Source organism: Callospermophilus lateralis, chromosome 8 (genome assembly GCF_048772815.1).
Source record: "Callospermophilus lateralis isolate mCalLat2 chromosome 8, mCalLat2.hap1, whole genome shotgun sequence".
NCBI lineage: Eukaryota > Metazoa > Chordata > Mammalia > Rodentia > Sciuridae > Callospermophilus > Callospermophilus lateralis.
The window spans coordinates 118,589,892-118,615,982 of NC_135312.1; the positions used below are offsets into that span (position 1 = coordinate 118,589,892).

The following is a 26,091-nucleotide window of genomic DNA, read 5'->3' on the forward strand; positions in this document are numbered from 1 at the left end:
AAGCCAGGATTATATAAACAGCAAAAGTTGTCTGGAAAAATATTTTAGTAGCACCTACATGTTGGCAGGTTATTTTTCATGAAAATTATTAAGGAATCTGACAGTACAGAATCTTGCCTGATGCTGTCCCTTTCCAGGTTGGATTCTGCACAGTTCTGTGTCACTAGTTACCAGTGCAAAGTTTAGTATGCATGCAGCTAACTGGTGGAGCCTGGCTCACATGACCCCACAACTACAAGGAAAGGTGGAAAATGAGGACCTTTTCAGCAACTACAGTGAGAACAATCTTCACCTCCCACCTAAATTTTTTTCTTTTTTTTTTTTTGAATTTTTTGGTTCTGGAGATTGGACCTAGAGGAGCTTTATCACTGAACTACATCCCCCATGCCTTTATGTTTTTAGTTTTGAGATAGAGTCTCACTAAGTTTCTGAGGGTCTCACTAAATAGCCAGGATTGGTCTTGAACTTGTAATTATCCTGCCTCATCCTCCCGAGTCACTGGGAATTATAGGAATGCACCAGCACATCTAGCTAAGGAATCAATCTCTCTCTCTCTCTCTCTCTCTCTCTCTCTCTCTCTCTCTCTCTCTTATTTGTTTGGTACCAGGGATTGAACCTTTGAACCCAGGGAGGCTTAACCCCTAAGCCACATCCCCAGCCCCTTTTTATATTTTATTTAGAAACAGAGTCTCACTGAATTGCTTCGGGCCTAGCTAAATTGCTGAGGCTGGCTTTGAACTTGGAATTCTCCTGCCTCAGCCTCCTGAGCCACTGGATTAAAGGATTAGGAATTTCTTAAAGATAGAAACGGAGGTTTAGTTGCTGAAAACAGCCTCTCAAAATAGTGCTAAGTATAATGAAGAAAAAAAACAAAGAAAGCAGGCTAAGATGGCTATTTTTAAACAGAAGTTTACAAGAAACCTCTCAAAAGAGGCATGGAGTGAAAAGAAACCTGACTGAAATAGGAGTCAGTCTGGACTATCTACGGTGGAGAGAAAGATACTCAGGGAAAGCTAAGCTTATTCAACAACCAAAGACCAATATGGCAGAACAAGTTCATTGTTCGGGAAGGGGAGGTAAGGACCAATGTTTGAGGGGCAGCCGGTCAATTTAGTCCTTGTAAACCATGGTAATTACATTGGATTTTATTCCAGTTGTGATGAGAAATTACCACCGAGGTCTGAGTAGAGGACTCTGACTTTTCAAAAAGATCACTTTGGCTGCCATGTGAAGAATGGGTTGGAAAGCAGTGGCCTCTTTTATTAAAACCTACAATAAGAAATGTATTTTTGCCTTGTGACAAAATTGAATCAAGAGTTTGACAAAGATAATACTTACCCACTATATAAGTAGTCTGGTATTTTTCTATTATATTCTACCCCAATTGAGCCTATTTCTTTTTTTAGTGGTTTTAAAGAAATTGTAAGTGGGAGAATTCTTTTTTAAACCAATGAAAACTACTCCACTGCAACCAAATACATTTGAGATGTATATATATATATATATACACATAAATATATATATTAAATATATATATATATATATAATTTATATATTTTTAAAATTTTCCCACATTTTTATTGATATATTATAGTAGTACATATTGATGGGATTTGTTGGTACATATTCATATATGCACACAGTATAAAAATATAATTTGACCAATAGCCAAATCACTCCTCAGCACTCCCCCTCCCTCCTCTCCTCCCACCCCTTGGTCCCTTTCCTATAGTAATCTCCCTTTGATTTCTTTTATGTAAGTGGGCGATTCTTATGAGGAAAGATGACATTGAACTTAGAGATATTCACTGGTGACTGGAGATAATCCGTTGCATTTCCTATGATCTACAGATATTTCAAAGTGCCCTGTGGAAAATTAAACCTCACAATAAGCCTGAGGCAGTTTTAGTTTTTCAAGATGCAATTTAAGATCTCTTGCACAAAATTATATGGGGGGAGTATTACAAATGTATATTTTAGGGCCCCTCAGATTTAATGAATTGGAATCTCTAGTGACAAGCCTTGTGAATCTGCTTTTTAGTGACTAACCAGGTGATTCTTAAGTGTTTTAAGTTTTTCAGTATTTTAGGTAATAATGCAAGGTCAGCTTTTCCTCATGGAAATATGCTATTTCATCAATATATGTCAACTCATTTAGTGGGTCCTAAGGTTTATCAATTCCTTCTCTCCAAACACATCACATTGTATATATTAAATAAGTACAGCCCTTAACATCACATAACACCTCTATGAAGTGGTTTTTATCAATAACATTTCTTGGCAACACTGGTACTACTGTATATTGTTATAAATCCACAAGCAGAAAACCAGAAAGCACTTCAAATGGGTGTTTTCATTCATTGCTTTTATTCCTTTTGCTTCCTTTAGGTATGTTCGGAACAAGTCAAAGTTTCTTGAACTTTTTTCCTCTATCAATACTGGTCACTTCATAGTTTATCTAAATAACTGACTTCACTCGGTAGCTTTCCTTTCCCCTCCCAGTGCTTATAAAATCCTATTGCCATGCAAGCCTACCTGCCCGTGTTAGGTTGAAGCTAAATACCATGCATGGGCAGCACCAAGGTGGTCTATAGCAGCAGCATCTTTCCCGAGCTTTGCACATCATTGATTCTTATTGAACCTAATGCTGCCCGGTAGCACAAGTGAAAATTTCTCACCATGTGATTCTATTTAGATGCATTCTGGGTGCAACAGGTTAGATGGTTACTCTAAAGAAAGCATTTTCAAACTATCATTAACCTGTGAGGGACATTTTTCTCTACTTAGATTTAAAACCAAATCCAGGAAATCCAAGACAGAAGGTATATTATGGCTCATGTACCTGCAAAATCAGTCTCCACGTCTGGCACATTTGACATTTGTGGAGAATGAATGGGTTTAATGCTTGATGTCATAAAGTTATTTTGTAAAATGTTTTCCAATTTCACACTCACTTTGACTGTGGATGAAGTAATATCCCCACGTTTGTGAGATCACTGTGGCAAAGCTTGTCCTCATCCCTTGGCCAAAGCAAACATTCTGACTCATATGATGAGACATCAGAGGGATGAATCATCTCTCTTCAACTCAACTTCAGAAACAAGGGGAGGACAGAATTCTTGTGTGTTGGTGGGAAAACACGGGGTTAAAGTGGACAGTGTTTCGGGAAGAGCTCAGTGGACTTGTGCTGGGGCGAAAGCCCGCACAGTCCCAGCTAATGACTTGTAGGTACCGAATTCTCAGGTCTCTCAGGTGGGTTCAGTCGATCGACTTCAGCAGCGTGATGAAAAGGTTGAGATAAAATAAACTGACAGTTGCTACTCATCGTAGGCAGCAAGCTGTACCCAGGCAGCTGAGACCCTGGGAGCCCTCTTTCTTAAACAAAGGATTTCGCTGCAGTGAGCAATGAACTCCGGAAAAAAAAAAAAAAAATGGGGGCAGATTGGCAGCTGGTGACCGACAGGAGGAGGGAAAGGAGGGAAATGCAGCGATCGTGGGCTAATTAGAAGCCATTCCCACCTACTTAATACCAACCCATTAAGCAGAAAACACTTTTCATCTCCACATGGCACTGTACCCCAATCAATACCCACCCACTGGCTGCCTGGGTGCCCACAAATGAATACACTGCAAGTTTAAGAATGCAGTAATTGATTTGGGACAGCGAATCGGCAGCTTTCACAGCCTATTTTCTGAAGATACTAATGCAGTGTTTGTGATGCTTAGATAAAGTAATCATATCTGTAAACTGACAGCTGTCAAAAATCGACAAACATAGAGGAATACCTAAGCATGCTAGACTTTATTTAAGTCATAATAGCAAACAATTGTGTAAGTCAATTTCCCCCACTTTGGGGGCAGTGACTCCAATATTTGACTTAAATGTCTTAATTATCAGTACCACTATTTCCACCCTCTGTGCACCACACACACACACACACACACACACACACACACATGCACATACAATTTTTAAGACGACACACATGGAAAGTCTAGTAGGTGAATTTTACAATTATCTTATATTGCTTTCTTAGAGTGTGTTTGCACAGAATTTTTTATTAGTCACATTTTAAGTTTATGGAAGTTCATCATAACAACCCATTGGAACTTTATCCTACTACTAGATACTGAAAATTTGTCCCAATACAATGAGAATTTGTTCATGTATCATCACCTCCATATTATTCTGAACAATCTCCCATCCTCACTGGGTAAGTTTGGTGATTCTCAGAAACAGATTCTATCCTAAATAATACTTATATGAAAACAATGTATATATTTAAATGATATTTTGATTCTGTAACTTTTAGAACAGTTAGATTCTTTTTTCCCTAAGCTTGAATTCTCAGGTTCCACATTTTATACAGATTTTCTAACAGATCATTGGTCACTTCTTTACATCTTTATGCACTATTTCTGGGACACTGATCACAATATTAATCAAATACAGACAGATGCTGACATAGGGAGTAGAAAAGAAATCAAATTGTTCTAATCTATTGAAGAAAAACTGGGAAATAGTTGAAGAACCAATAGGATCTCAGCAACTGAGATTTAAAGTCATTGTATAGAAGGTTGCTATGGAGACTGCCTTGGAATTTCAGAGTAGGACCTTCAGTGAGAATTTTTTTTGGAAATGATGCTGTTCAAAAGAGCAGAGCATTGTGCTGTAATTTCATCCATGTGCATGAAACAAGTAAGGTGAAATCCAAATGATCTCTTAATTAACATGAGTAGAATGAATTACATTTTATAAGCCAATTCAATTCTGTTACCTTCAAGCACATATTTTGAACACAGGCTTGGTTATTGGCCAGAATATTGCCTAACAGTGACAGAGGTTCATAGAAAGACACTAACCATTCATGCATCACAAGTAAGAGGGGACCTGTAAGGATGGCATATGGAAGGGAGAGGAAGAAAGAGAAGAGAATCTTCTGGCTTTAAGATTATGGCTTCATTTAAAAAAAAAAAAATCAACCCCACTCATCACTTTTTTTCTCAGGAAGAATTTAAACTACCCATATCAAATATTTTAATTCATTGAAAAAATTCTTCTGGAGTTGTTACAGTGGTGCATGCCTAAAATCCCAGCGACTAGGGAGGCTGAGGCAGGAGAACCTCACAACTTTGAGGCCAGCCTCAGCAATGTGGTGAGACCCTATCTTAAAATTAAACATTTTTAAAGTACTGAGGATGTAGCTCAGAGGTAGAGAGCCCTGGCTTAAATCCCTAATATCACACACACACACACACACACACAAACCAATTTAATTCACTATTCAACTGTGAGTATGTATGTATGTGTAGCTGTGTAAGAGATACTTTGGTAGGTACATACAAAATAAAAAGAACACAGTTGTCCGTAATCCCAGGCTGAGGCAGGAGGGGATCGCAAGTTCAAAGCCTGCCTTAGCAACAGCAAGGTGCTAAGCAATTCAGTGAGATCCTGTCTCTAAAATACAAAAAAGGGCTGGGAATGTGGCTCAGTGGTTGAGTGCCTCTGAGATCAATCCCTAGCACCCACCCCCCAAAAAAAAAGAACATGGTTTTCTCAGTACTGCTAATTTAGTGCCCTTGAGTTAAATGCTTAAGCTCCTTTATTGCAGACTAACCACTAGTAAAATTCAAATGATAACCCAGCAATTAATATCCTTTTAAGATGAATTAACAGAAATGTTCACAGAAATGACAAACCTTTTATTGTTAGACAACAAGTTTGGTTTTGAAACTAGACAGCCCAGGAGACACATCAAACCACTGAAAAGGATTTACAGAATTACAACAAAAGTTTAATCACTTGGAAAATGAAACATGAGTAAAAGTTGAAATTATTTAGGCTGTGGGAAAAGAAGGTTCTCTAACGACCCAATCACTGTGTCCAAGTAGGTGTCATTAAGGAAAGGAGATTTTTAACAGCTGTCCTCTGTCACCTCAGAGAATGGAGCCAAAGAAAACAGACAGCAATTACAGCACAAGAGAGTCATTCTGAGTTCTCTGGTTGATTAGAATGTAGAAATACCCTCCTTCTCCATCAGTCAAATTCTGGTGACTTCAACAAGCCGTTTAGGAAACTGTAAATTAAATATTTACCCCTCAATAAGTATATTTTAAAATAAGGCAGCAGGTTACAAACTGACACACTGACCACACCAATAAACAGCAGCTGGAAATGAGGAGAAGCCCCCCACACACACAACCTCATGCGCCATACCAGTCCTACCAGCAAGCGGTAGTCTGGGGCCACTCAAAATGGGATCCAAGGAGCCATGGAAACCCAGCAGCCTCCTACCGTATCACATCATCAGTTTTCCTACTGATGACCCTCAGCCACCTAGGAAAGTTGGAATTGCATTAATTTGGTCTGCTAAAGAATACCGAGAAACTTTCTTTTATAGAACTATGGTGAAGACTTTACCCTCAATTGTGCAGCTGAATAAACTTAAGCTCACAGAAAACAAGATGTATGGACCATCTTAGTCCCTTCAGGCTGTTATAACTATCAACAGGAAGCTTATAAAGAACAAAGGTTTTTTGCTTTTTTGTTTTTTGGTTTTTTTTTTTTTTTTTTTCACAGCTCTGGAGCTTGCTAAGACAAGGCAGATTCTGTATATGGTGAGGGCCCACTTTCTGGCTTACACAGGATGCCTTCTTGCTGTATTTTTACCCAGTGAAAGGTGTGAATAGCTCTCTGGGGTCTTTTTCTTAAAGGCACTAATTCCATTCATGAGGGTAGAACCCAGGTGACCTGATTACCTCATACCACTGCCTTGCCAGTTAGAATGCCACCATTTGAACTTGGGGATGGCAGAAACATTCAGATTACAGCACCTGCCTAAGGCCACACAGAAGAGGTGGCAGAGTCAGGACTTGAATGCTTATAGTCAAAGAGCACATGTACCATCTCTTTCCATTTCATTGCCCTGCCTCCAGCAATTTTACCATTTTTAAATTTTGAGTTTGGGTCTTAGTGTAGTAAATCTAATTTACCTAAAAAGTTTACCATCTACCTTTTTGGAAGGACATTGGAAAAATAAAGAAATATTATATATACTATATCATATATTATTAAAAAAAGTCTCCTTATTATAAAGCACTCTACATATGTATGCTGTATATAGTGTACTTATATATAAAGTAGTGTGTGTCCATATATATGTATTTTGTATACCTGAGATTTAGTTCTTTTTTCAATTGAGAAAACTTACACAAGCTACTGAATTATTTGTTGAATCTACTTTCCATGGATCTTTAGCAAGGTTAGACATAGAAATAAGTCTCAGGGCAACCAGTCATAAGTACCATTTCAAAGTTAGAGCCCTAAGTTAATTGCTCTCTTAATTTCCATTACTCCATGGATCCCATCTTTCTTTTTATCTTGAAAGAAAAATTAAGATAATATTTGTTGTTTGTGAGGCTCTCTTCTACAATAAATGATACTGTTTAGTAAGAATTTTGAAGACAGATATCAGAGGTGTTCCAATGATATTAAAAATAAGAGGCTGACTCTTCCCTCCATAGAAACCATAGTCTTCACCTGAGCTTTCAACCCTTCCTCTATTGAGAAATACTAAGAATATGATGAACTGTTGAAACCATTAATTCTTCTACCAATGCCCATTTCATGTGGCTCCCTAGCCTAGGAGTACATCTTAGTGAGCTTGTGCTAAGGCATAGAAGATGCTTTAGGTTTATTTTTTACAGTAAGACATTTTTCTCTGCTGCATCAAGAAGTGCTCACCTGCTTCCTTCATCCCCACACTTGCTCCATTTTCTTCCTTCTTCTACTTAAAGGAAATAATTTCCATTGGCTGTGAGAGAGGAGCTAAGTTGATTCATGTAGAGGCCAGGTGAGCAAGAGAGAAAGGGAAAAGGAGGTTTGTATATAGCATTGAGAAGGTGTGGAGAGTGCAACGGAATTTGATAATGAAGAAAATGATGTTATGAGGTTGTGGGCATGCTAATCAGCTTGCTTTAGCCATTCCATAATGTGTGTTTATATACAATCAGAACATCAGACTTACATCATAAATACATATGATTTTATTTGTCAATTTAAATAAATAATAAAATGGGAGATTATGATATGGTATGTTGGATTATGATGATGTTTGAAAAATGCAAGTTAAGAACGTGAATTATCTGGCTGGGGAGGCTGAGGCAGGAGGATCGTCAGTTCAAAGCCAGCCTCAGCAAATGTGAGGCACTGGGCAACTCAGTGAGATCCTGTCTAAGAAAAATACAAAATAGGACTGGGGGTGTGGCTCAGTGGTCTAGTGCCTCTGAGTTCAACCCCCAGTACCACAAAAAAAAAGAACGTGAATTATTCTTCAACTGCTCATCGAACTGTTTCCTCACCTATGCAAGAACTTAAAACTGAACCACATGGGTTTCTATATGTATATAAGGTTTCAGGTTATCTGTTTATTCTCTGATGTTAAATTATTTACCTCCAATGATAAAAAATTTGGTCAATTTAAATAAAACATGTTCCCTTGCCTCCAGACTCTGCTTCCTGGATTCTGTTCTAAGTGATCATCCAGAGCACAATGAGAACCCTAGAATAAGTTGATTGGATTTCTCATTTTCTACTCTTGCAGACGTTTCCCTGTAGATTATAGAATATTTTCTAAAACAACAAAACGTCATAATTAATAGGCAGCACTTTATATCATTGACTAGTAGATGACACTGACACAAGAAAAACATTTCGTTATTGTCATTTATTTCTCACAAACAAAAAACAGTGAGCTAGTTGTTGCTTTGAACGTGGCATTCCCAGATTAACTTCTCTATACGATTCTCCAACAGTAATGTCAGAAAAATAGTCACATAATAAATGTTTTATATCACAAGTAACTTTATAAGAGTGTAATTAAACCCTCATTTTATTTTGATATTTAACTTATTTTTCCCTTCTCTGGATACTTAATAAATTTCCAACAATCCATTTATTTTAAACAATATTTTCCATGTGAATGATCTAGACACACATTTAATTTCTATGAAATAGCAAACTAAATGACTTATTTTGAAAGTGATTCTGTTCTGCACAAAGGTGTCAAGAAAGAGTCTAGTAGGAGAAAAGATTGATTAAGAAAACAGAATTTTAAAAGGTGATAAAAAGATAAGAAGTTTCAGTGTCTTCCATATATATTAAATTATACTATGCATTCTTCATAAAACTTGAAAAAACAGTCCTAAAACAGGCCCAGAATAGCAAAGAAAATACTGAGCAAGAGGAGCAATGCCGGAGGCATCACAATACCTGATCTCAAATTATACTACAGAGCTGTAGTAGCAAAAACAGCATGGTACTGGCAAAAAAATAGAAATGAAGATCAATAGAATAGAACAGAAAACACAGAGATAGACACACCTACTTCACAGCCATCTGATATTTGACAAAGGTGTTTAAAATATATGTTGGAGAAAAGAGAGCATTTTTAACAAATGGTAATGAGAAAACTAGATATCTATTTGTAGCAAAATGAAACTAGGTCCTTATCTCCCATCCTGCAAAAAAAGTCAAATCAAAGTTAATCAAAGATTAGGAATTATGCCAGAAACTTTGTAACTGCTAGAAGAAGACATAGGGTCAACTCCATTGTATTGGTGCAGGCACCGACTTCCTTAACAATACCCCTGTAGCTCAACAAATAAAACCAAGAATCAATAACCCAGATTCCATTAAATTAAAAAACTTCTGCACAGCAAAAGAAATGATTGAGTGTGAAGAGAGAGCCTACAGTATGGAAAAAAATCTTTGCCAGCTGCTTCTCTGACAAGGGATTAATATCCAGAATATACAAAGAACTCAAAAAACACTAAACAGATAACCCAATCAACAAATGGGAAAAAGAACTAAGCAGACATTTCTCAAAAGAAAAAACACAAATGGCCAACGAATATATGAAAAAGTGTTTAACATCTCTACAATCAGGGAAATGCAAATGAAAACTACATATCACTAATTACAATGGCAATTATCAAGAATACCAATAATAATAAATGCTAGCAAGGATGTGGGGGAAAGGGTACACTCATACATTTTTGGTGTGATTGGAAATTAGTACAACCACTTTGGAAAGCAGTATGAAGATTTCTCAAAAAAAAAAAAAAAACAGGAATGGAACCACCATATGACCCACCTATTCCACTCCTTGGTATTTATCCAAAAGAACTAAAATCAGCATCCTTTACTATAGTGATATAGCACATCAATTTTTATAGCAGCACAATTTACAATAACCAAATTATAGAATGAGCCCAGATGCTGATCAATATATAAATGGGTTAAGAAAATGTGTATAAATACACAGTGGAGTTTTATGTATTCATCCATACAGAAGAATGAAAATACGGCATTTGCTGGCAAATGAATGGCAATGGAGAACATCATGCTAAGTAAAATAAAATCAAGGGTCAAATGTTTTCTCTCATATGATGCAAAAGATATATCAAAATTTAAAGGAAGGAAAGAAAGGGAGGATCAGCTATCACAAAGATATCAGGAAGATCAGTAGAGGAGGAGAAGGAGATCAAGAGGGAGAGAGGAAGAATGGGAAAAAGAAGGAAATGGAGAATGAATTTAACAAAATCACACTGTGTGCATATATAAATATATATCTCATGGAATATTCCACCTTTATGTATATGTTGGAAGCACCAATCCAAAAAGAAGAATAGAGGGAGAGAAGAGTGAATAAGTTTGGTGGGGGGGAAGGGGAGACAGGGACTGAAATTGAGTGAATCAAATTCCATGGTTTTTTCAAAACAAACCCAACTACTATGTAAGGCTCTAATAGAAAAAAAACTTATGACTATTGTTTTTTTAATTAATTAATTTTAATTGACATAATTGTCCCTCTTTATGCATAAAATGTGATCTTTTGTTTTGAAATAATCACAATGTCAAGAATCAACTTGTAGAAGTAAAAAATGAGCTATATAATGGAGAGTTGCACTCTGAGACTCATGAATGAGGATGCTACATCTAAAAAAAATGTTCTTCGAGGCTAAATATCATATTGCTTTGCTGGCATTGTTTGGGGACTTTTTGTTTGCTTGCTTACTAGTAGAAATTGGCCTTGAAATTACTTGTTGTTGTCATTCTGCATTTTGGTTCCCTGAAAACCTAAAGTCAAGATTTTATCTTAACTCTCAGAATCTTTGTCTAGCTGAATTTCTTCTAACACTAAATTTTCTAAGACTCCCTGCATACATACAAAAGACTTGTAAAGAGGTGCTCCCTGTACACAGCTAGGTAGATTTCATTTTCTCAAGATACCAAAGGGGAAAAACATTTCAGAGTACTACTGCAATAAAATTTCATTTTCTGGTAGTCCTACACCAGAAGTGAATAACTTGAGATAATGCAGTATAGGAATAACACGTTGGTAGGCTTTGCTTATAATGAAGTTCCGCTGAACCCAAAACGTAGTGAGTTGGTTTTATTTAATGCTTGCTTTTATTGAGTAAATCTTTCATAACATAGTCCTTACATTAACTTTACACAGTGCTGAGGAAACGTTATGGTCTACCCATTTGTCATGTGCATTTCAGGATTTTAATCTTAAACTATAAAATTACATGTGTTTTCACCCATCATTTGTTTAGCGATATTGGGGTTGGACCATGTTTTTATTGTGGTTTCAGAATCTCGGTTTCAGAAATCTTAAAAGAACCTTCTGTACAGAATTTTATTCCCTTAATCCATCTTCTTGAGATAAATATAAAAGTTAACTCCTTTCAACATGATGCAATCTAAACATTTATGTGGAATACATATTTTAATTGAGAAAAGGGGTCAAATCCCTTAATATACTGGATTATTCAATCTAGCAATTCTTCTATTCATATATGGTTATAGATTTCATTGTATCATTTTTTTTATTACGAACACTATATCAGCAGGTGTGTTTCTGAATATGCACTTATTTCAAGAAAAGGAGGGTGTATTTTAATCCCAAAGCATGTCTGGTACCAGGTTCTTGTCCACTAGAAGTCATTGCCTATCTTGTGTTCTGTGCATCACACATGCACATCTAACTACTAAGTGAAGTTTATGTGGCTATTATACTTCTCAAGCCTAAGATTGTCAGGATATTTTAATGTTTGTGAAACTCATACAAATCTGCAAGTTCTACTTCCCTGGGGAGAAATCAAGAGAAGCTCTCTATCATGAGACACAAGAGATGTGGATTCTAATAACGATCCAGTCATCCTTTACTATCTGGTCATCCATTTTCTAATTTGTTATGTGAGCAAATTATTCTTAAGTCTACAGGATGCTGTGGTTTGGACAAGGTTTGAATGTGTCCCCAAAATGCCCTCAGTGTAATGGTTTTGAAAGATGCTGGAACCTTTAAGAGGAAAGAAGTGGGTCATAAGAGCATGCCCTTGGAAGAGATTAATGAAGTTCCCTTAAGCTCTGGTTAGTTCCCACAAGAATGAGCAAACCTGGCTTCTGAATCTCTCTGGCTTCCTGTCCCACCATGTGATCTTTACCTCTCACATGCTGTCCCACCGTGATGCCAACAGCTACATTCTGATGCAACCAAGGGAGCCCTCACTAGAGGCTGAAACAATGTGCACTCTCCCATCTTGAACTTTCGGCCTCCAAAACTGTGAGCTAAAGCAAACATCTCTCTTTTATAAAGGTCCCAGTCTCAGATATTTTGTTATAGCAATATAATGTGAATATGTTAATAGTCCATATATTAATATGGACTATTGAAGCAGTTAATTATGGTGGGGAAAAAACTTGGTGTGGTGACACTTTGTATTTCAATAAATATTTGTTCAGCAATCTAAGAGATATGAACTAGAGAAGGCAAATTCAGAACTATGAGAACCCAAGCTCTCTTAATGAGAGAGATGAAACTCCACCATGTATGTGCCTGAATGTGTTGACTCATTTGCCCAAAAAGGGATTCATGATCCCTGGAATACAGCTAGAGAATGCTGGCCATAAGAGATGGTAAAATGGAACATATTTCTTTTATTTTTGTGTGATTTAAAGAATAAGTGTTTTAAACAATAAGAACATTTATGATGCAGGAAGTGAAATTTCTTATAACATACACACACACACACACCCCAAGGATGGAAAGTTTCTTTCATTTGATCCTGCTATACCCCTTAAGATACACCACCCTGTGTTCTATAAAAATGACTGGGACATTGTGGTCTCCATCTACACATTTCCCAGAAAGCACTTTAAAGGAAGTATTTTCCTACATTCAGTTTGGGGGGAGCAGATTTTCACAGATTTGGAAGAATATGTGAATTCTGGAAATTTTTATAACTCTAAATTACCCTTTCACAGTTGTTTAAATTTAATTAAAATATTTTGAAGTTCTGCTACAAAGCATAGTGTCACATTTATTTCAAATGGGAGGCTTGTAGAAAGAAGTAAAATAACTATCTGTTTTGAACATTATTTCCTTTTATCTTCTGTACTGAAAATTGATACACAGTTAAACATTCTTTGCCTTCTCTTAAAGCTAAAATTTTTTGTTAGAATTGTGTTTACTATCCTTGACATTTCAAAGAAAGATAAAAATATATATGTAACACTTTTGAATTGTAAAATATTCCAATTTTTGAACATCTCTACAGATCTAGAATACCAAGTAGCTATAAATGTCATTGCTAAGCTGGGGTGGGGGTGAAATATAACATCTTATCAGGCAAAAGGATTATTTGAATATAGTGTTGAATTTAATATTCACTTTCAAGCTTCGGCCATCTGGCTATAAGAGGCTCTAAAAGCAATGGAAATAGCAGATGGTTCCATTCTACTCGAAAACCTATAAATTCAACCTTATTCAGACTGACTTCCAGGTTGGACTTCCACAAAGTGGAGATTCAGAACCAATGTAAAGGAGGTAAAATGAGCCCTTGGCCATTTCACCCTTAGCTGAGAGCCAACGACTGTGGATGGATAGAGTGATGGCCAGACTCAGCACACAGAGCCCCATCTGATCTAATTCAAACCTACTTCAAACCCTAGACTGTACTAGCCTCTGATGACAGAGATTAAAATGCAGAATCATGTCATCAACTTCTTTTATTTAGAATACTTAATTAAATAATTAGATAAATATTAAAATTACTGATAGATCTCCAATGTCTTTACCAGTGGATCTAGTTGAATGTGCCACATATCTTGCTTGCATTCAACTTATAACATTATTTCAAAGCTTTCTCTAAGCTAGCATAAATTCCTGTAGCAGTGCATTGCTCCTGCTTGTTTATGCTCTCCTGCTATAGTTAGACATTGGGAAAATTAGAAAATGTTTGGTAAACTTAGGAAATTAATTAGAAGAATCACATCATAAAGGAAATGCTACAAATCACAACCAAGGCACATCAATTGAGGTTGGTAATAACTAATTTCTGTAAAACTTTTTTCAAAAGTCCTCACCCACTGGTTCTAGAAAATCACATTTATTTTATTCTTATTTGTTTCTGTAAAATGAATTCTAAGATTACATCAGGACCAATATGCTTAAGGTTTGCATTTCTCCCTCTTGTTGTTCAAAGCCGTTGCTGTCCAGCTGATAAATCTGACAAGATCATTTTAAAACTGCTTTTTTACTGAGTTGTCCATCATTGCTCCTCATTTCTAGAAACTAACTCAATATGAGGTGTGTTTCTCTCTCTTTACATACATCAAGACGCAAATGTGGGATGTGACAGTGCCTGATCAGGGGTATGGGATTGGCTGTTTGTTTGGCTTTTCCCTGTTGTTTTTGCTGGGGATCAAACCTGGGCCTTGAACATGCTAGGCAGGCAGGCATGGGACCACTGAGCCACATCCCCAGCCTCAAAATCGATGTTTGATGTGTCTCCAACAGAGAATCTCTACAACCTTAAGCATGCAGAATACATAAAGCAAAGTGGAAATGACTTTCAACTTAATTTCTACCAAAATAAAATTAACCGTAAAGGGCAAATGACATACTGAAATGGTCCTTCTGAAAATTTGGCTGGAATCAGGGTAGTGACACAGATGTGTTGATAAAGAGAAACAGACACACTTGAGACATGTTTCTTAATAGAACCAAAAAGACTCGTTGATGGACTGTACTTAAGGACAGAGAGCGAGAGCGAGAGCGAGAGCAAGAGAGAGAGAGAGAGAGAGAGAGAGAATGAAGGGCTCAGTGGTAGAAGGCTTGCTTAGCAAGTGTGAGTCCCTGGGTTCAGTTCCCATCGCTGAGGGGAGAAAATAAAAAGGAGAGGGAGGAAGTGAAGGATGATTCCTAAACTTTCCAATTGAATAAAGATGATTCTGTCTGGAAAGAAAAACACAGTGAATGAGGGAAAAATCCAAGGTTTATTTTGGACATATTATACTTCAGATATTTTAATGCTTGTCAGATACCCAACTAAATATTTCAAGCAGCCATGGGGTATGTAGCTCAGAGGGAAAAACTGGGCTGCAGATTCAGATTTGAGAGTTGCAGCTTGTGGGTAGCATTTGAAGCAATGTGCTTCATGAAATAAGTTTCAGAGAGAATAAAAATAAGAAAAATGGCTTAGACTTGAAAACTAGGCATGCTATAAGTAAAAGTTGTGTTCTAGAGGAACTGCCAATATCGGAAAGCAGAGAGAGCATGGGTAACTACATACTCTGAAAACCTTTACCTCCAAGAGACTTGTGAAACTAGCAAAAAGTAAGGAAAATACCTAAAGGCCTAAAACATAACGTGCTTATATTAAGTTCAATAAATAACCAAGAAGTCAGTTTGGCAGGTGATGTGGCACCAACCCAATCAGAGGAAGAAATTATAGTGAAAGATGGAGGGGAAATATTAGATCAAGTTCTTGTTTAGGTAAAAGGAAATAGGACCTACTACAAAAATGGCATGGTTGGCTTTAGATGGCATCATGGACACACCTCCATTCAAACAAGAGTGCAGGCACAAGGTGAGGTAGTAGATATGTTGGAAATTTTATCGGAGTTATTTTTTAATTGCTCTAGTTTTCACAGTGAAACAAAAGAAATATCATCTAGAGGTCAGAGTGTGTGTAAGTCAGCTTTCTATTACTGTATCAAATACCTGGGGTATGAACTTATGAAGAGAAAAGGGTTATTTGGGTTCACAGTTTTGGAAGTTCCAGTCTGTGATCAGGCAGACTATTTCCTCTGGAGCCTCTGTTTAGGGATGGAACATCATGGTGGGTGTATGTGGTGGTGCAAAAAGAGCAGATGAGGAAGGGTCTGGGGTCCTGCTCTCTCTTTAAGGGGATGCCCCCAATTACCTAAAGAGCTCTCACTAGATTCCACCTCTTAAAAGTTCTAAAACCTTCTAGCACTGCCACTCTGGGGGATAAGCATTCAATACATGGGACTTTAGGGGACATCAGAGATCCAAACTACAGCAGAATATGTGAAATGACAAGAGTGTATGGACTAGATCAATGGATGACTATTCAAAGGTAAAGCTAATGGGCCACTTAAGTAAGTGTTCTTGAATTTGAAGACCTGTCCTCCTGGAGTGGAGTGACTTCTGTCAAGCAATGTAAGCTACTCTTTGAACACTGAGTATACAGTTAATCAGACTTAACTAGGGTGGGTTTACCAAGTTAGTACTCAAAGGGTAAAGAGGAGGATGAAGAGTATATGCAAAGGAGAAATTAATATAATGAACAATGAAAAATAAAAATCTCCAAGATAGGTGCTAAGCATCCGATGAGATCCTGCTAATGGAGAACTGATGGATAACCAAAACACATAGATCTAAAGAAGATATAAGAATAGCAAATGTTCATGGATAAAGAGAAAGATAATGTTAACAAGTGGAAAACAGTAAAAATATCCAACATGCAATAATTGGAGCTATACAACACAATTAACTAAGGATAACATAAACAAAATATCGTTTAAAAAATTTTGTAAAGACAACTAAATAGCATCTTGAAAAAAAAAAGCCAAAGGGAAATGAGAAAATCCTTATAATTGAATAAGGAGTGTATGGACTAGGAAATATTAGAAATATTAGAATATTAAAATTAGAAAAATAGAGCTAAAGCAATTCCTAAAAGGACACTTAAAACCTTCCATATTTATCTTAAGCAAGGGGAAGTGTATAAATTAATGGACTAAATATACAATATACAAATAAGTTGGCATAATGGAATAAACCTTATGACAGTAAAAGATAATATAAAAAGAACAGAAATAGATAACACAAAAAATCATGTGACTACTGAGATTTCCTGAACTCCATGGGAGTTCCATATTTTCAACCAGCCCACATCCCACACAAAAAATCCCACACAAAAAATCATGTGACTACTGAGATTTCCTGAATTCCATGTGAACTGAATTCCACATTTTCAACCAGCCCACATCCCACACTTGCTCCTCAAGCAATTTTCTCTTAGTTGAATACAAATCTATTCTTCTGGTTTCTGAAGGCAAAATCCTCCTCTCTCTTTTCTCACACCCCACAACCAGTCAGTGAGCAAGTCCTACAGGCTCTTCCACTGATATGATAACTCAGGATCTCCTCTAAAGGGCAAAACCCCCACCCCAACACACACACACACACACACACACACACACACACACACACACACACACACACACATTCTGCTACACGTCTTGATGAAATTTTGGCCATGTCAAGCTTGGCATGAAATTCCAAAGACACCATCCATTGGAGTTACAGTGCTAAGAATTTAGTACAACAAAAGAAAACTTAGAGGCTTAGTAAACTGCAGCTAGAGAAGACAAGTCCAGCAAAATTAATAGCCCCCAGCCTAGTGAAAAGGAAGATGGAGAAAACAGGAGGAAGTATGCAAGAATTTCTTCCATGCTTCTAAAATGCCATCCTAGTTATTAGACCCTTTTCTTTTCTCATCTTAGAACTTCTCTGCTTAAATAAGAATTATTTAGGACACATAAATAAGAATGTGTGTAGATTCCTCTTTTCTAATTTAAAAAAAAAAAAAGCATGATATATAAAAAATCAATAGGAGTCTGGGCCTGGCTCTGACACGTGGCAGATGAGTTGGCAGAAGCATTACAATGCTCTGTGCCTCAATTTCCCCTTCTATATTGAAGGAGGCAGATTTTCTGTGATCCCAGAAGTATCTTTTCAGAGTGACCAGGAGGCCAAGAGAGATGGGGTAAGGAATAGGGAGGGCCGTAATATCCTTCACACCAATCTTTCACCCAGGAAAGTAGTGAACTGCAAACCACCTTGGTTTAAAATGTTTTCTCTACTTTATATGGTAGAGTTAGGGTATTTCTATGTTCTATCACTCTGAGGTGAATACAAAGGGGAATAGTTGACATATCTGTACTTTAATCCTGTATTTTCCTTATATCCAGTCACCTGTAGAGACAATTTTAACAAAACTCTTCTTATGCTCTCCACACTTAAAATTTCACAATTGAGAGAAATTTCATATTTTATACTATATCTATTCTAGTCTGATTTTTATCACTGAGACGAAAATACCTGAAGAGAACAACTTAGAAGAGAAGAAGCTTATTTTGGACTCAGGGTTTCAGAGGCTTCAGTTCATGGTCAGCTGACTCCATTGGTCTGGGGCCAAAGTAGAACATCATGGTGGGAGGTCATGGTGGAGGAAAGCTGCCCAGGATATGGTGTACAGGAAGCAGAGAGAGGTACAGAGAGAAACAAAGAAAGGACCTTGGGGTCAAGATATAATTCCCAAGGGCATGACCCCAGACACTTCTTCCAGTTACACCCCACCTGCCAATAGTTTCCACCAAGTTTGGTCATTCAAATTAGGATGACCTGATTATTACAGCTCCCCTAAACTAAGTATTTCACCTCTTGCATTAACACAGATGTTATGTATGGTGGACACTTCATATCCAAATCATAACAGCATCCCTTTAAAATTATCTATCTTAAAAATATAAAACATGGAAAGTCTTCTTAATTGAGTCTTAATTAAGTAAGCAATTTCCAAAAATGAGCTAATGAGATGCAAAATTTTTATCAATAACTTTATGTTCAAGGATTTTTTTTTCTTTTTTAACATTACATTTACTGTCCCCTTTTACAGACATGTCCATTAGTTTTATTAGAAACATCTGAATGACATATAATCTTTGACAAAAACTGACCATAAAACCAACTACTAAAGTCCACACATTTCTTAATAATGGAGGCTTAAGTTTCTGCTCCTGGGCATATTCACATAATACGCCTGTAAGGTCTGTTCTACATCCAAAATTATGATTAGTATATTTAATCAATGATTCCTGTCCTTATGAGGGTATCAATATATCAAAGCAGTATGTACTAATTGGACGTAATAACAAGTAAGACTTTGGAGCTAATATAAAAAATGACTAATATTTATTGAACCCCTACATGTTAGGCCTGATGCTAAGCAGTTTCCACACAGTATCTTTTATTCCTGAAAAGATATATCAGTTAGTTATTGGTAAGCTGCTGAACAGCTGGCACCTCGGCTATTTTGCTCTCCTCTGAATATTGCCTGGCATCCAGGAGGCTTCCGATGTGTTCATTAACCAAACAGAACAAATATTACTGTTGCTTCCATTTTATATATTAGAAAACGGAGGCTTAGATATATCTGAGGGTATACTCGTGAGTAACTGAGATGGCATATGAATCCAAGTTCATGTGATTGTAGAATCCAGCTTTAAACCACTCTTGGTGCCTCTGAACACATTGTAAATTTTCTGAATTGGAGAATGTTATCTCTTATGAGATTATGCTTAATTTGGGACTCCCTGAAGATCAGGATTCGGTGCTTTTCTGTTAAGCAATTTGTAATTCATTTAAGTCAAAGAAGTTACAGGCCTTCTTAAGGAAACATTTGCCTTGAATTCCTTAGATATGGAAGAGCCTCTTTATAAAAAGTGAAGATGTGTTTGACTTTCCCATCAAAGTGGCCATAGAAAACAAACGTGAAGGGAAAAGGATGTTCTTGACATTCAAAGTGTGGTCTGTGCCTGGCCCTGTGGACATTACCTGGGAGAAATGCAGAGGCTCAGGCCTCCCCAGATCCACTGGACCTCAGTCTGCCTTTTAATAAGATCCCCAGAGTTCCCAACTACACTTTAGAATCCTCTAAAACTACAGATGCAGTGGGGTGGCTATTAATAACCATCATGTACTATATTTCAAACAAGCTAAAAGAAAGGATTTTGAAATAATAAATGTTTGAAAAGATAGATGTGGTTACCCTGATCTGACCATTACACAATGTATACATGTATCAAAACATATTATCCCCCAAATATTAAAGTTTTATGTATCAATTTAAAAAAACTAATGCAGAGACCTTGTACCAGAGATTTGGATTTAAATGGGCATAAATTGGGTAACATTTCGACCATAGTATTTTTTTTAAAGTTTCCCAACTGACACCAATAAGCAACTAAGGCTGAGAATCATTGCAATTATAAACCTGAAAAGCACATTCTAGGTTCTTTTCCCAGTGCCCACAACAGCTTGAACCAATCAGCTACTGTGTAAGGTTCACCTTTTAACTCTTCAATGAAAGTAGATCCACTGTACATAGCTTCCAGGGAGATATAACAAATAGACAAAAAAAATGCTTTCAGAAGTTTAAAGCACAATCATAAAACACTATTTTTATTGTGCTTAGCTACATGGATAATCTCTAAGCTCATCATTTGAACATGAATATCAGCCTCACTTTAAATAGGCTAGAGAATGCAGTATATTTTCCCCCCAGAAATTTAGAAATCATGAAAGCAGCTAAAGATATACAAGCTCCTTAACAGAAAAGTACTAGATCTACACCCAATTCGGGTCACATTTGTGCAGCACTGATTATCAGCCCAAAGTGTAACTCAGAGGGTAATTGAATCCTAGGCCTGGGTGTAAAGATGGCCAGCACATTTGTTAAGGATTGCTTAAATTGCAGCAGACTTTTGTTTTTGATTATATGTAAAGTGTTTTTGCATGTACATTTTTCTTCCTGGCATATAAGAAAAAACATTCTTTATCTCTAAATCCCTTGTTCTAATATCTAAACTCTGTAATGAGCCAATTGTGGACCCTTTAATACCTTTCACTTGTACATTTTTTGTAACTACTCTTTAGTCAAATCTCCTAATTAATGAAGTAAAAGAGAAATCTTTTTTATTAAATCCTTGAAATCAGGTAAATATTTTAAAATATAATTTAAAAGCTTGAATATTTGATTTTTATGTTTTTATTGCTTATCAGTCAATGCCTATTTAAAAGTAAAGTCAAAAATATTAGCAGTCACTGGAACAAAACATTCATGATTTTATGTCTTGTGTAGCTTCCAAATATTAGCCACAATATGGACATTCAGTATTTTATTCAAAACTCTGAGATTACAGGGCAAGATGTAGTTTAAAGAGAAGAAAGATTGGAAATGGGAAGAAATGCTTGAAAGCAACCGTTGTGTTTTTGAAAGTTAGGCATAGTTAATAGGTTAATTTCTGTTTATTGAATAAGAGAGCCCAACACTGATTGATATAGTAATTTCAGTGTTTGCTATGGCAAATATTTAGCTCATTATCAGTTTTAATAGCATTTTGCAGAACAAGCCTTTTCTTGACATCTAGAAAATACTATTAAATTTCCCTGCATAGATACATTGTTATGACATGCAATAACTACTTGAATATAAAGGGGATTAATAATTTAAAAGGTGTTAACAAATTAGGGCCATCATTAAAAATAGACTTTGAACCATTTTGTAGCAAAATCAGATTGAGGTAATGCTCTGCTCTTATGATAAAGAATTACTGCATTAATTCTGCAAAGTGAACTTATTGCTCCTATTCGTCTCCAAAACCCTGGAGCATTAAAAGACAGGAAGAGTGAAATGATCACTGCATTTTTTTTTCAGACACACCAGCTCTAATATTTCCATCACAGTTTCATAGCTCAGCCAGCCTCGTTGTGTTAATAGCAGGGGGAAGAAAACCTCCAAATGTCATCTTTTCTTTAATTTTGCTTTTAGCCTGTCATTTAAAATTGGGCCGGAATTTCTTGGACAGTTTATAATAATAAATAGGAGGATCATATTTAACTTGGGTAACATCAGGACTGACTACACGGCTTAATGCTGTTTTGCATCTGACTTTACAATTTAATCCATAAGTATGTTGATGATCTTATTTTCACTCCTACTGATAGCTGGAGTTAATTTAGCTGATGGTAATGGCTAAACTGTGTCCCCCTCCATCTCCTCATACATCCCTCCTAAAACCAAGCACTTCTGTACACAGGGACAACCCCACAGAAGTTGTTGCTCAGTGTACAGACGTTGGTAGCCATGCTCTCCTACTTGAATCTTCAAATTCAGTGTTCTGTATTTTCTCTCTTTCCTTTTAAACACATTACACATCATAACACAATTTGAAATGTTATTGTACTTGCTGACAACTAAATTCCCTGTCCAACTCTTGATATGAACTGAAAGGAAAATGAAAATTGCCATAAAAATTGTAACTATGATACTTATGTTCATAAAACCAAAAATAATTGATTAAGCATGAAACCAATGTGGACCTGAAAGGTCACCTTATCCAACCCCTCCATTTTAAAGGTGAAGAAACGGGGGCCCCGGCAGGAAAAACAGATTGCCTTATCACACACAGCTGTAAGTGACAGACCGGACCTGTTATTATTGCCATAAGAGACAACCTTCCCATCTGGAATACCCACATTTCTTAATACCACCTGAGCACTTTACTGATGAACTCTGAAGTGGAATGAATGCTAGATGTAGTGTGAGCTGACCCAGAACTTAAGACCCAAGTTAGGCACGTATCCCCAAGAAAAACACTTGACCTCTTCCTGTGTCAGTTCCCTTATCCACTGAATGTAGTCAGTAACACCCTCTGTCCACTATGCCATTTGGATTAACGGAGATTATGCACATGCATCCACTGTAAACTAGGAAGCTTTTTACAGATATAAGTGATTGTTAAGAAGGAATGTCTGCTTTCACTAAATTAAGGCATTTTGTTATCTGGCGAGGGAATTATTAGTTGGCAGATGCATTGCCAAGACCCTGAAGCAAGGGGACAAATCAATAAGTTTTCATTTGGGGGAGAAGCAAGGTGGAAAAACATCTAAGGCACTCGCAACTGGAACAGAACAATGAGGAACCCCGGGGCAGATATCAAAACAGCACCAAGAGCATGGAGGAGGTGGGGACCTCCATTTATGGTCAAGAAAATGAAGGCTTCTAGAGGTTAAGTCATTTGAAGCCAGAGATTCAGCCAGAGAGTGGTAGAACAAGGGCGCTGTGATTCTGGAGACCATATAAAATTAACCAGTGATCTCTGCCCTAAAATCATAAGAGAACATTCCATTCTCAGTAAGAGGTGACACATACTTTGAAGGAATTCTAGGGATGCTGTACAGGAGATGCATAATGCCAAGTTGCCAAGGCAGTAGCTCAATAGTGGATTAACCATTTTATTTGCAGCTTGATTTGGTGAACAATTCCAAAGGAATTCTGGTTGGAATTCATCAGTGTTCTTTTCTTTAAATTGCTTCTTTAATGGCTCTAGCACCAATTTATCCTACTTGACCACTTCCTCCCAATTCCCAATCCTTATAACAATTTTTTCTAACCCAACAAGAGGTTTTTTTTTATTGTCTTGGGTTATAAATAGACTGAAAAAGGTTATTTACAATGTATTAGACTTTATGATTTTGTACTCTGCCAAAGATCCCATGAAACCTAGTGCTGAAGTTTATCTATACCTGAGGTCACTAAGCCCAGTTTTAAAAATCAATGCAATGAAATTTAGCTATTATGAGGCTAATGGTTTTATCATAAGCCTGCTTAAAAAAATACTAATTCAGTTTTCTTGTTTAATTTTTTATCATATAGGTAGTCTATGTGCAGTAATATATATATATATATATATATATATATATATATATATATATATATATATATATATATATATTACTTAGAAATATTTAGTCCTACCTGTCCCCTTGTAGACAATGAAGCCATCCTCACTGCCCCAAGAACATTGGAAAGAATTGCAAACTTTGTATTTCAGAAGAGTACCCTTTGGAGTAGACATAGAGAAAGAAGCTCAGGGCTCTGGCCCACACCTATAATCCCAGCTACAGCGAGAGGCTGCAACAGGAGGATTGCAAGTTGGAGCCCAGTGTTGGTAATTTAGCAAGACCCTGTCTCAAAATTAAAAAAATAAAAGGGTCTGCTGTGTTGCTCAGTGATAGAGTGCTTCCCTTGCATGTGGGGGGCTCTGAATTTGATCCCCGAAACTGAGGAGGAGGAGGAAGAGGAGGAGGAAGAAGAGGAGGAGGAGGAGGAGGAAGAAATAAAGGAAGGAGGAAAGGAGAAATAAAGAAAAATAGAGAAACAAATAAGAGGAGAAATTTGTTCTGGTAGATGCCAATCCTGTGACCAGGCTTATACAGAATATCTCCTGACCAAAAGCATTTCTTCATATGTCAGAATTACTTGCTTACATTTATCTTGCTCTCCTGTTTGAAGTTCAGTAATTAGGTATTTCTTTAGACTAACAAATATTAGTTTTTAAATACAAATATCTATATGAAGGTGTGGCTGTTCATATAGCAGAGTCATTTGCTTTCCACCTGGCATTTATCGGAGCGCAGCTGTGTGAAGACACTGCGAGTTTGAGTGAATCATAGTTTGACTCAAGATCTCCTTGCTCCTTCAGTGTACTCCATTTCTGGAACCCCATTGCACCCTCACTTTTCTGCCGAGTTGAGAAGGCATCTGCATGTCAGACATGCATCTGCATATCTGACAAAGGCCATGTATTCTGAGCAGCACCTGCTAGAGAGTGGATGCTTTCAAAACATTTCACCCAAGGTTATTGGCAGTTGATTTATATCCTTTTAATTTAAAGTCCCAGAACAAGTGTCTTTTTTTCTTCCCCACTCATGGAATATCATCATCATTTAAAATGGTTAATCCAGGCAAAAGCCAAGATCTGCTCATCTTTTGAAAGCTGTTTGTCTAAAACGTACTTGGTTCAAGGCCATGCTACATACCAAAACAACTGAAAGTATTGGTGCTTAAGGAGGACCAAGAGATACCTCATTGTCATGAAGGATCGTGTACTTAATATACAGAAAGAAATGACATAAAATGCTCTCATTTTTATAGGTAAGATTTTTTTTAAATTAGAGTTTTTGTTTCAAACTTGACCCATTTTTCTTCTTTAGAAATTAAAACCTGCAGTTCAAATGCATTTTGCTTAAATGTTAGCTTGTGATGTTTTGTTTCTTTTAAAGAAATAACTTGGCATTTAAATTGCAATTTAACTGTATAAAGAATTCTTTTCTATGAAAATTGTCAGCTCTTTTATGTGTTTGCTTTAATACACATCCTTTTTTATATTGACGATGTAGTATTCTAAATTTTAAAAGCAGCAGACAATTACATATTAAAATGTATCAATATGTATTTTCCTTTAGGATATCCAAGACCAAGGATGTTCAAATCAGCCCTAGAATTCTTTCAAACTTCTAATTGCATTTTTTTAAATCTATAGAATGATGAGATGGTCCATTCATGTTTGAGTTGTAAAATTAGTGAAGCTTTTTTTGGGGGGTAGCATATATGAAAATATGTAAATACTGCTTATGGCTAAACTTAAAGTTAACAATCTTGCCCATGAAAAGTGAAATCAGTAAACTGAAACTAATGATCTTCATGGGAGAAATAAAAGGAAAGCAAAAAAAAAATTAAAAAAATAAAACCTCTTTATAGTTGCTGTCACTTTTAGCAGACAATAAGAAAAAAACACCCACATTAGTGATACCTCAGGACATGAGCTTCCTGTTTGAACTGAATTTATTCAGTACATCTCTGTTCCTCGGCACCATGTCTCCAAGCGTTGCTGTACTCAACATTGTTAAGAGCCTAAGTCTGGCAGTGATCCCTTTATTATATTTTGATCATCGGTAGATAAAATGTCAAGCACAAGTGATGAAAAAGAGCAAATGAAACCTATGTTTGAACACGATAAAAAACAAAGGAAAAAAAATGTTATCTAACTGGGTCTCAGTATCTGTCCTCTCTTGAGCTAATTCC

The 26,091-nt window shown here is 36.6% G+C and overlaps 1 protein-coding gene across 1 annotated transcript in view; it reads left to right on the top strand.

Annotated features, from left to right (window-relative positions):
* Nucleotides 1-2,418, top strand: part of Ttc29 (tetratricopeptide repeat domain 29) — a 126,313-nt gene extending 123,895 nt beyond the window's left edge. Inside the window, exon 10 of the mRNA XM_076864083.2 lies at nt 2,389-2,418. Within this exon, the coding sequence (XP_076720198.1) occupies nt 2,389-2,418 (30 nt within the window). The remainder of the gene's footprint in view (nt 1-2,388) is intronic.
* The last annotated feature ends 23,673 nt before the right edge of the window (nt 2,419-26,091 follow it).